At 42.1% G+C, this 12,764-nt stretch overlaps 2 protein-coding genes across 4 annotated transcripts in view; both read left to right on the forward strand.

Moving 5' to 3' along the window:
- cadm4 (cell adhesion molecule 4) overlaps nt 1–10,099 on the forward strand; it is a 433,110-nt gene extending 423,011 nt beyond the window's left edge. The window contains exon 8 of the mRNA XM_062992793.1: nt 8,446–10,099. Coding sequence (XP_062848863.1) covers nt 8,446–8,555 — 110 coding nt within the window. The 3' untranslated portion in view covers nt 8,556–10,099. The remainder of the gene's footprint in view (nt 1–8,445) is intronic.
- Nucleotides 1–12,764, forward strand: part of rps19 (ribosomal protein S19) — a 505,685-nt gene that overhangs the window by 430,418 nt on the left and 62,503 nt on the right. The gene's annotated exons all lie outside the window — the stretch shown is intronic.

Genomic DNA, 12,764 nt, shown 5'->3' on the forward strand with positions numbered 1-12,764 from the left:
TGTGTAAGACAAAGCCAGAAATCACTGTACAGTAGATATGGGACAATAAGGCCTGGCTCAGATCTATTTCATCCCAAAGATGTTCTCACCACTGTAATGTGGCATGTGCAGGGCACTGGAATTCCTCTACATCAGATTTATTAAAGCATATCTTTATGGACCTTGCTTTGGGCAAAACCACATAGTTATTCCACAAACCATACATAGCTTCCACAAAATTGGAAGTATATATGACAATATATATATACAGGGGTTGGACAAAAAAACTGAAACACCTGTCATTTTAGTTTGGGAGGTTTCATGGCTAAATTGGACCAGTCTGGTGGCCAATCTTCATTAATTGCACATTGCACCAGTAAGAGCAGAGTGTGAAGGTTCAATTAGCAGGGTAAGAGCACAGTTTTGCTCAAAATATTGCAATGCACACAACATTATGGGTGACATACCAGAGTTCAAAAGAGGACAAATTGTTGGTGCACGTCTTGCTGGCGCATCTGTGACCAAGACAGCAAGTCTTTGTGATGTATCAAGAGCCACGGTATCCAGGGTAATGTCAGCATACCACCAAGAAGGACAAACCACATCCAACAGGATTAACAGTGGACGCAAGAGGAAGCTGTCTGAAAGGGATGTTCGGGTGCTAACCCGGATTGTATCCAAAAAACATAAAACCACGGCTGCCCAAATCACGGCAGAATTAAATGTGCACCTCAACTCTCCTGTTTCCACCAGAACTGTCCGTCGGGAGCTCCACAGGGTCAATATACACGGCCGGGCTGCTATAGCCAAACCTTTGGTCACTCGTGCCGATGCCAAACGTCGGTTTCAATGGTGCAAGGAGCGCAAATCTTGGGCTGTGGACAATGTGAAACATGTATTGTTCTCTGATGAGTCCACCTTTACTGTTTTCCCCACATCCGGGAGAGTTACGGTGTGGAGAAGCCCCAAAGAAGCGTACCACCCAGACTGTTGCATGCCCAGAGTGAAGCATGGGGGTGGATCAGTGATGGTTTGGGCTGCCATATCATGGCATTCCCTTGGCCCAATACTTGTGCTAGATGGGCGCGTCACTGCCAAGGACTACCGAACCATTCTGGAGGACCATGTGCATCCAATGGCGGTGCCGTGTATCAGGATGACAATGCACCAATACACACAGCAAGACTGGTGAAAGATTGGTTTGATGAACATGAAAGTGAAGTTGAACATCTCCCATGGCCTGCACAGTCACCAGATCTAAATATTATTGAGCCACTTTGGGGTGTTTTGGAGAAGCAAGTCAGGAAACGTTTTCCTCCACCAGCATCACGTAGTGACCTGGCCACTATCCTGCAAGAAGAATGGCTTAAAATCCCTCTGACCACTGTGCAGGACTTGTATATGTCATTTCCAAGACGAATTGACGCTGTATTGGCCGCAAAAGGAGGCCCTACACCATACTAATAAATTATTGTGGTCTAAAACCAGGTGTTTCAGTTATTTTGTCCAACCCCTGTATATATATACAGTGTATCACAAAAGTGAGTACACCCCTCACATTTCTGCAAATATTTTATTATATCTTTTCATGGGACAACACTATAGACATGAAACTTGGATATAGCTTAGAGTAGTCAGTGTACAACTTGTATAGCAGTGTAGATTTACTGTCTTCTGAAAATAACTCAACACACAGCCATTAATGTCTAAATAGCTGCAACATAAGTGAGTACACCCCACAGTGAACATGTCCAAATTGTGCCCAAAGCGTCAATATTTTGTGTGACCACCATTATTATCCAGCACTGCCTTAACCCTCCTGGGCATGGAATTCACCAGAGCTGCACAGGTTGCTACTGGAATCCTCTTCCACTCCTCCATGATGACATCACGGAGCTGGTGGATGTTAGACACCTTGAACTCCTCCACCTTCCACTTGAGGATGCGCCACAGGTGCTCAATTGGGTTTAGTCCATCACCTTTACCTTCAGCTTCCTCAGCAAGGCAGTTGTCATCTTGGAGGTTGTGTTTGGGGTCGTTATCCTGTTGGAAAACTGCCATGAGGCCCAGTTTTCGAAGGGAGGGGATCATGCTCTGTTTCAGAATGTCACAGTACATGTTGGAATTCATGTTTCCCTCAATGAACTGCAGCTCCCCAGTGCCAGCAACACTCATGCAGCCCAAGACCATGATGCTACCACCACCATGCTTGACTGTAGGCAAGATACAGTTGTCTTGGTACTTCTCACCAGGGCGCCGCCACACATGCTGGACACCATCTGAGCCAAACAAGTTTATCTTGGTCTCATCAGACCACAGGGCATTCCAGTAATCCATGTTCTTGGACTGCTTGTTTTCAGCAAACTGTTTGCGGGCTTTCTTGTGCGTCAGCTTCCTTCTGGAATGACGACCATGCAGACTGAGTTGATGCAGTGTGCGGCGTATGGTCTGAGCACTGACAGGCTGACCTCCCACGTCTTCAACCTCTGCAGAAATGCTGGCAGCACTCATGTGTCTATTTTTTAAAGCCAACCTCTGGATATGACGCCGAACACGTGGACTCAACTTCTTTGGTCGACCCTGGCGAAGTCTGTTCCGAGTGGAACCTGTCCTGGAAAACCGCTGTATGACCTTGGCCACCATGCTGTAGCTCAGTTTCAGGGTGTTAGCAATCTTCTTATAGCCCAGGCCATCTTTGTGGAGAGCAACAATTCTATTTCTCACATCCTCAGAGAGTTCTTTGCCATGAGGTGCCATGTTGAATATCCAGTGGCCAGTATGAGAGAATTGTACCCAAAACACCAAATTTAACAGCCCTGCTCCCCATTTACACCTGGGACCTTGACACATGACACCAGGGAGGGACAACGACACATTTGGGCACAATTTGGACATGTTCACTGTGGGGTGTACTCACTTATGTTGCCAGCTATTTAGACATTAATGGCTGTGTGTTGAGTTATTTTCAGAAGACAGTAAATCTACACTGCTATACAAGCTGTACACTGACTACTCTAAATTATATCCAAGTTTCATGTCTATAGTGTTGTCCCATGAAAAGATATAATGAAATATTTGCAGAAATGTGAGGGGTGTACTCACTTTTGTGATACACTGTATATATGCCACATTTTTACAATCTCATGCAATACATCACATAAACTGTTAACAGTCAACACCTGTGTGTTAAGTTTAGTAAGATAAATAAATAGCTCATCTCTTTGTGAGGTCTATTAGAATGACAGAGACTGTCCACAGAACAAATCAAAATGAAGTCAAACGAGCGGTCAGGGATCTAATAAAAGAGGATAAAAGACTATCTAATTCAATTAAAGTCAGCAGTGAATTAGAAGCTACTAAAACATTGATGACACGATCTTCAATCAAGCAAACTTAACATTGCTATTTAGTATAGTTCATACGTTCAGGGGCTTCTTTCTTAGACTGCAGCCTCCAAGCCCAATGGCATTCACAAATTCTGACCTAAAGGATTCCCAATTAAGTGACAAAAAAGTCCTGTGGTCTTATGAGGCATGCTAAAAATCCATATCAAATCCAACCTAGCACCACCACTGCCAGGTTGTCACTGTTGGGCAAGGCCCTTAACCCTCAATTGCTAGGACTGTATGCTGTCACAGTACTGTAAGTCACTTTGGATAAAAGCATCTGCTAAATGCTGAAAATTGTAAATGTAATATCGGCCAGGCCAGACTATTTCTACTGTAATATATGATGGTGGTAGCATCCCCAGCAAGAAGGTGGTAGCAAGATAAGGGAATTATTTTTAGCTGAATGGACTAAGAACGAGTGAATGATGTGAAGTACACAGAGATATTCCATCTCCTTTCAGCAGGACAATGACCTGAACTAGAGCAACACTAGAGTGGATTAAAATAAAGAAAGTCAATGTCCTTGAGTGGCTCTGTCAGAGTCCTGGTCTTCACCCCATCCAGCATCTTTAACAAGATCATTTGAATTTTGGCACAAGAAATTGGTCAAAAAGATTCATTGCTAGGTAAATCAAGTTCTTTTTGTTTTGCCTTTGCTGAGAATGAGCATCTCATTCCTAAAGCGATGTCTCTCAGAGATATAAATACTAGGTTGTGACAGAACCCTTCAGCACATTATGTCATTTAGGTTTACAGTTGTGCCTTTTTAACAAGCACTAAAAAGTTTGCTCCATGCCAACTCTTACCCAGTTTAACATCTCTGGTTTTAATGATCTCATCAGCAGGAGCTTTACGTGCCGGAAAGGCCCACCACGCAAGATCAATTGTTTTTAATTAGGCCACCTTTCCGAGGACTGATTCGGTTTCCGTTCGCGCGAACGCTGTCTGATTATAATGATGTTAATGAAAAGGATATACCACGGTGGTTTGCTGACTAGCCTGGAAACAATGTGGGTGATGATTTTACATCTAATTAATCTGGGATTAATTAGACGTTTCTATATTCAATAACCTCACATTAATAGCTTTTGGAAGCACAGAGTAATGTCTGATACTGCACTATGCATAGAGGGTCAGTTAGCGGTTAACCAATATTTCTCTTTGCCAGGCTGTAATATTGGTTTTTGTGTGATCTGTGAACTTCCAGGCGATGTGCCAAACTGACAATTAAATTTGGCTTTAATTTTTTTATGGAATATGGATGGTGAAGACAGGAACTACATGATTTAATTACGCACTTAATTTATTTCCAAAAAAGTTGGGATACTGCATAAAATGCAGTAAAATAAAAAAAAATTTTAATTCTCTTTCATTTTTATTTAACTGACAAAAGTAGACGGAAAACAATTCCTATGTTTTCACTGATCAACCTCTTTGAATTTTGTAAATATAAACACATTTAGAATTTGATGCCTGCAACACACTCCAAAAAAGATGGGACAACTGGAACAACAAAAAAAATTTCAAAACTTTTGTTGTTCGTTACATGTAACTGAAGATGGAATTGAAGAAAGGAGAGAGGATTGAGGTGATTCTGAGCATGTGTTTGTCAGTGGCTGGATATTCAATTTCCTGGTCATTGGATTGGCCGTCGTGGTCCTGTGGAATGGCCGCTCAGATCACCCGACCTCACACCACTCGGCTTTTATCTCTGGGGTCATCTCAAACAAATTGTGTATGCTGAGAAAATCCGCAACAAACACCACCTTCAGCACCGCATCGTGGAGGCTTGTGACAGCATTTCTCCAGAGATTCTCATGCGGGTTCATAACGATTGGATCCAGCGCCTTCAGCTCTGTGTTCAGCACCAGGGACAACACATTGAACACGTCAAATAGCTGTGCACCACAGGGGACGTTCCCAGTTGTTGTTGCAACTTTATGTGTTGATAACTTTTGAACCACAAGAGATATTGCAAATCTGATTGCGGCAATCGATTTCTGAGAAAATTCTGGTCTTCTTGATATGCTACATGACCACCTTCCCATTGGAAAAACTTGCCCTTGATTCACTATGGCGGCTTTCAAGATGGCGGCCATGTTCCGGACATAGCCTAAAAGATATGCCCCCCTCACCCATTACTTGCTGGGGTATTCAGATATGTCATTTTCCCTTTCGTTTCTGAAATAAAAGAGTGTCCTGCGACTTTTGACTCACCCTGTAGATTATTTAAGTTACAGCATTCCACAATAACCAGGGGAATTGGTAACAGATAAGGGATTGGGGTGACTGGGTATAAAAGGTGGATTTACCAAAGGATCAGTCTTTACAAGCAATAGTAGGTCATGGTTCACCACTTTGAATTTCCAGTCAGTTTAAAAAGAACTTTTCTCAATGGGAAAAGGAAATCTGGAGAGATCCCAGTCTGTGTAGGGTAAAACCAGAAACCACTGTTAAATGTGCGTGACCTTTGAGCTCTCAGACAGTATTGCATGAGAAACTGTCATGCTAATGTAATAAATATAGCCACATGGGCTTGAAAGTACTTCAGGAAACCATTGTCACTTAACACAGTCCGCCCCTACATTAAAAATTTACCCGGAATCTCTATATCAGTTCTATGCAGAAATGCCTCTGAATCTTCATCTTTGGGCCTGAGCTCATCTGAGATGGTCCAAAAGAAAGTGGAAACCTGTGCTGTGGTCAGATGAATCCAAGGTTCAACTTGTTTTCAGAAAAAAAATTGATCATCCAGGCTGTTAGGAGTAAAATGTGAAAAAGCCCACATCTGTAATGGTATGGGGGTGCATCAGAGAGACACATGCTGCCATTAAAGCAACGTCTCTTTCATGTCTGCCTGCAGTCCAAATCAAACGATGACAACCTTGAGTCTTGAACATTTAAAGTCTTGTATCAAGCAAGAATGGTCAAAACTTTTACCTGCAAAACTGCAACAATTAGTATCCTCAGTTCCCAAACCATTAAGAAGTCTCTTTAAAGGGTGATGGAACATTTTAGGAGTGTGTTGCAGGGATCAAATTAGGGATCTCAATGTGTTTCATTGGGGTAGTGTGATGCCATTGGTGTGCTTTGCTGCATCAGGACTGGATGATTTGCCGTAATTGAAGGAACTATCAAATTCACTCTGTATCAAATGATTCTTAAGAAAAGTGGATGACCATCTGTCGATGACTTTAAGCTGAAGTCTTACTGGCTTTTGCAGCTGGACAATGATCCTAAAAGAAAAGCAAGTTCACTTCTGAATGGCTGCGAAGAATCAGAATAAACACTCATGAATTGCCTAATCAAACCCATTATAAGCCTAACAACCAAGCTGTGTGTCTCACTGAAATGTGTTCTCTCCAAAGAACACATCTCTCCAAAGATGTGAAAGACTAACATCATTTATCTTGACAAATATGCCAGAACAGGCGATCAGAGAGTGGGCCTAAGTAGTGGGAGGAACTTCTAAAAGCTATAAACATCAAAGTTTACAAGCCATGGACATTCACAGTCGGTGGCAGCGCGTACCTCATGAAGGAAGTCATGTTTCATGAGCTGGCTTGATGGGTATATAAGGTGTGCGATAGGCTGTCTGCACATATATCCCTCATGCTGTCATGGGTGAAAGTACCATGGGTAAAATTGCAAGACAATGCAACATGTCACATGGCTAGAAATGTCCAACATTGGTTGGAAGAGCATGACCAAGGCTTCCAAGTACTACCCTGCCCCCCTAATTCCCCAAACTTTAACTCAATTGAGCATGTGTGGGACCACCTCGATCGTCGTGTCCAGGGACCACTGCAGAGTAGGTATCATTTGGGTGGTGGATCATTCCGAGCACTGCAGTGACACTGACATGGTGGTGGTGTGTTAGTGTGTGTTGTGCTGGTATGAGTGGATCAGACACAGCAGCGCTGATGGAGTTTTTAAACACCTCACTGTCACTGCTGGACTGAGAATAGTCACCAACCTAAAATATATCCAGCCAACAGCGCCCCCTGGGCAGCGTCCTGTGACCACTGATGAAGGTCTAGAAGATGACCAACTCAAACAGAAGCAATAGATGAGTGATCGTCTCTGACTTTACATCTGCAAGGTGGACCAACTAGCTAGGCGTGTCTAATAGAGTGGACAGTGAGTTAACACGATATATAAAAACTCCAGCAGCGCTGCTGTGTCTGATCCACTCATACCAGCACAACACACACTAACACACTGCCACCATGTCAGTGTCACTGCAGTGCTGAGAATGATCCACCACCTAAATAATACCTTCTCTGTGGTGGTCCAGTCAGTAATTGTAGAACTACAAAGTGCTTCTATATGATAAGTGGAGCTGTTAAAATGGACAGTGAGTGTAGAAACAAGGAGTTGGTTTTAATGTTATGGCTGATCATTGTAGGTAAGTAAGTAGTTAGGTAAGTAGGTAGGTAGAAAGGAAGGAAAAGTGGTCTAGTCAGTTGTTCTTTTCATTGTATTTTATAGGAACTGTGATGTCACAATCTGCTCCAAATCATTTATCTGTATTAATTATAAATGTTAATAAAATAAGTTCTCTAGCCGCTCAGGTGGCACAGCGGTAAAAACACACGCTGGAACCAGAGCTGGGATCTCGAATACATCGTATCGAATCTCAGCTCTGCCTTCCGGCTAAGGCTGAGCGGCCACATGAACAACGATTGGCCTGTTGTTCAGATATGGGCGGGACTAAGCCGAATGGGGTCTCTCTCTCTCATGTCTGGTGCAATTACGACCTCTGGTGGCTGATTGATGGCGCCTGCACAGAGATGAAAAAAGAGTGCTCTCAGGGTGTGTCTCTCCGTACACAACGCTGACCTACACTGCACTCGTCAAAGTGTAGGTGATAAGATGCATACGGCATGCTGCCCACATGTCGGAGGGGGCATGGGTTAGCTTCGTTCTCCTCAATCAGAGCAGGGATCGGCATTGGTGGAGAGGAAGCATGATGCAGTCGAGCAATTGGACGTGCTAAAAAGGGAGAAAAAGGGGAAAAAATGCATAAAGAAATTGTTAAAAAATAATAATAAAATAAGTTCTCTTTTTGTTTCAGGTTCATACCTCACACATGAGGCGAGCGGGCTCGACGAGCACGGAGAGGTACAGGAAGCATTTCTCAATGGGAACGACACCAGTCAGGGCAAGAAGGAGTATCTACTGTAACAGCCACCGATTGACGGCAACGGCGTTCACTCCACAGAAACACAAATACACACCATTCACATATACATTAACACACACACACACAAACACACACATATACACATGTACACACAAATAGCCATGTGGCGACCCACCACACCAGTGCCATGTAAGGGAGAGAGAGTGTGGAGGGGAGAATAACTAAGATTAGGAGGCAGAACAGAGTGTATGTAAAGCCTGGTTTATGCTTCATCAGAAGTGCTCCAGAAGCCTTGGATCTTAACGATTTTTAAAACCTGTAGTAGGTGTTCTCCTGTCAGTCAAACAAGGGGGCAAGTAGTAAACAGGGTGTGGTAAATACACAACACAACATTCCTTTCTGCATGCACTACACTCATGTTGGCATGTGAAGCCATTGCCATCTGGTCATCATTGAATTCTAATTAATTAACACATACAGAAGGTCACGCTATACACTATGTATTTTTTCACCACTGCTGGTTTTCTACCCAAACAGTATGAGTGGCAAGGAGGTTACACCCCAACTGGCCTTCCCTCCCCCCTCAGACACAGTCAACTGTGTCTGTTGTGCACTAGACAATTAGGGCCACCAGAAAACACTAAATACAAGACAGACATACAACCTGAGTGGCAATCCATTCCAGGGCATCACACACTCATACTTTTACTCAACCATTGAGGTACATCTGTGGGTAGTTGGGAGCAGCCAATCCATCTTCTGGACCTGCTCAACTTTAACCAGTGAGGGGTTGAAATGCAGATAGACCCTGTCCCTTGCATTTGGAGGTCCAGCTGTTGTTGTCACACTAATTCTTTTGTTTGGCTACAGTTACTGGACTCCACCAAACCACAGTGAGAGTTATTATCCCCAAATAAATTAAACTTTACGCAGAGGTTAATCTGGTTAAAACACATGGCAGAAAAGACAGGGAAGTCACCAAGGCTTCTAAAACAATTCCTAATAATTGCAAATAAGAGTAATGGGACACTCACTCACTCACTTTCTCAACCACTAATGCAATTAGGGTCGGGGGGGGTGCTGGAGCCTATCCCAGCTTTTCAATGGGTGCAAGGCACACAGTAACACCCTGGACGCGGCGCCAGTCCATCGCAGGGCAGACACACATACACACAAACACACACACCCATTCATCTATAGGGCAATTCAGTGTCTCCTGACTGCATGGTTTTGGACTGTGGGAGGAAACCGGAGCTCCCGGAGGAAACCCACGCAGGCACGGGGAGAACATGCAAACTCCGCACAGACAGGACCCGGACCGCCCTGCCTGGGGATCGAACCCAGGACCTTCTTGCTGTGAGGCGACAGTGCTACCCACCGGCAGACTAATTAAAATTTGAACTTTTTAACAATGGACGTCTAGCTGCATTTGGAAGTCTAGCTGCTGTTGTCACAGAAATAGTCCATAAACACTGACCCAATGGAAACAGTGCCTGAAGAAGTGCAGAAACCATTCAATGTTGTATTTTTTATCAAGGCAGCTCTGCTACAATCTAACTGATTCAAAAGAAACAGCACTACCACTGCTAACCAATCAGCAGAATGTTATACACTGCGTCCTGCTTGCTATATCCTAAAAAGCATATGAATATGTTGACATCATTGATGCTGTATTTGTTCCATACTATTAAGTATGGTTATATGACTTTTGAAATAATCCAAACTGCCTGCCCCAGAACACCTACAGTATCTGCCCATCCAAAGCATAAACCAGGATTCATTCAGAAGCCACCAGAACAACGTCTTCAAAACTACTGTGCCAAACTAAATACAAAAACAGACATAAAAACACCCCGATAACAGCTCTGAGTGCCTCATGCTTCCTTTATATAGTATTTCTGCTCAGTGTTGACTAGATACTGAACCTCCTTAATATCACAATTACCTCTTATCAGTTTGGTAGCCCTACTGAGGGGTAGCAGTGCTCCTTGACCCTTTTCACCCTTCCCTATTTTATTCTAATCTTGAGTTTTGTCTCCTCTACATCCCTATCTCTCTCCTGTGTTATTTGTTAATAAGTAAGGACCATATTCAGAGTTGAGATCCAATATCATAAAAGCAGACATTTGTATTCACAACAATATAACCTAAAGTATATGGAAACTCCAGCCACTTGTTGAATTTACACACCAATTGTCAAGAAGCAATAAAATCATGACTGCACCCCTGTGCACAATGTGAGGTCTTTAAGATATGATGATGAGTTTGGTGTGGAGGACTCTTTACCTCAGCCCCACTTAACACCTTCAGGATGAATTTGAAGGCATTTTCATTAGACATCAATACCTAATGGGCACATATTCTTACTTAAACAATTCAAAGTCTGGTGAAAAACCTGAAGATCATAAATAATTACAGCTGCATAGAAGCAACTAAGGGAAAAATGTTTGCTCATAAGGACAACAGTGCCAGGATGAACCTTCAACCTTCTAATCAGCAGTCCGGTACATTAACAGCTAAGCAACCATTGTGCCTAAGGGTTTAAAACAGGATGCCCTAGAAACGTATGGTTTGCTGACCACATAAAGGTGATTTCCACATTTAGAATATGTTGTAAATGAAATGGACTCACATGATCGCATATTGTAAGTATAATTACGATACATTCTTTAGTAGATCTATCCACATGTCTTGAATGTGGATGCCAACTTGAATCTCAAACTCTGAACATGGCCCTATTGGTTTAAAGAAGTTGACGAAGTTTTGATATCATGTTGATGTGGGAGTGGGAGTGATTATTATAAAGTATTATTAGGAGAATTTAGAAGGAATGGAATAATCATGGAACTAAGAAAAAGTGTGATGTGATCAGTGTGATGAATAGTGTAAATGATATAGATTACTTTACATACAGACATACCTGACAGGCACACACTGACACATATCATGAGTCATTATTTGTATAAAAAAGTCAACAAGGTAAATTAAATCTTTTAAAAATTAAATAAAATTAAAAAAAAAAACTTTTGAGTGCATTACCAAGCGATGCTATTATACTAACACAGAATATTAGCCTAGAGGTACAAAAACAAACAAAGTACTGTTTAAAAAAATGAGAAAATTAGAAAAAAATATATATATTTCATTTGTCTTTGAAAGATACCTTGTTTTTTTATTCATCGTTATTTTACATTGATGTTATTGTTATTATAATTGTAAATGTTATAAACTGTACACTTGCTCTAGAATCCTTTTGATTTTTGATTCTACTTTATCCTTTTTCCTCTTCCTTGCTCTCATGTGCTTATTCGTCTGTGTCCTCCTTCCTAGCTGTTTACCCATGTTTTTTTAAAGTCATCATGTCGCTGTTGATATAGCTAACTGTGTTTCTTTATAGGGAAAAGATACAGAGCACGACAAAATAAAACATAATCTGAGAAAAAACTTGCCAAAGACCTATCTTTTCTGAAATAATCCATAGCAAGACTGTAAATGAAAAAAGAAAAAGGACATGCAGGAATATGCCTTTAAAAGAACTATTGTAAACTATGGTATTTAAATCAGGCAGCCGCATAGAGATAAAAATGAATAAAGATAAAAGAATGAATACAGAAATGCAGAGGTAATAAATCATAAAGATGATGTAGAAGAGGGTGAGAGACAGCGTTTATGAGAGGACTACACCATTACAACACCATTATTTCCAAGCAATCAATCCGCACTTCAGTCAGAGAACGCTCGGTGAGGTTTTATTGCTCTCCGAGTTGGGATTCACGAAGCCGCTGGAGGTCGTCCGATGGCTGATCGATGTGTTTGTCCTTTGTCGATGCACAGAAACACAGCAGAAGCCTGTCATAAAGAGTGATTGTCAGGCGGCAATCAAAGCTGTTTCTCCATATTCTGAGGCCCGTTGAAGGATTTCAATCCATTCATCGGTCCATTGTGTGGAAACTGACATATGGTGCTGGGTTACTTTTCAGAGCCACGGTAAACATATGCTCATGCAGGTGACACATTATGTGGAGGAGGCACTGAGGCCTGCAGTTTCTAGTAATTACCAATATTACCAAGCGTAGTGGTACTTTAATATGACCCCTTTGTGGTTAGTATTCATTTGCAGTGCTGTGAACAAACACATTTTGTCTTAACTTATAACCCACCTTTCATATCTATAATAAATTCACTGGTTTAAAAGCATGGTCAAACAATATAATATTTCTTTTATCAACTACAGTGGTACCTTGTAACTC

Source organism: Trichomycterus rosablanca, chromosome 3, assembly GCF_030014385.1.
Source record: "Trichomycterus rosablanca isolate fTriRos1 chromosome 3, fTriRos1.hap1, whole genome shotgun sequence".
NCBI classification, from domain to species: Eukaryota; Metazoa; Chordata; class Actinopteri; order Siluriformes; family Trichomycteridae; genus Trichomycterus; species Trichomycterus rosablanca.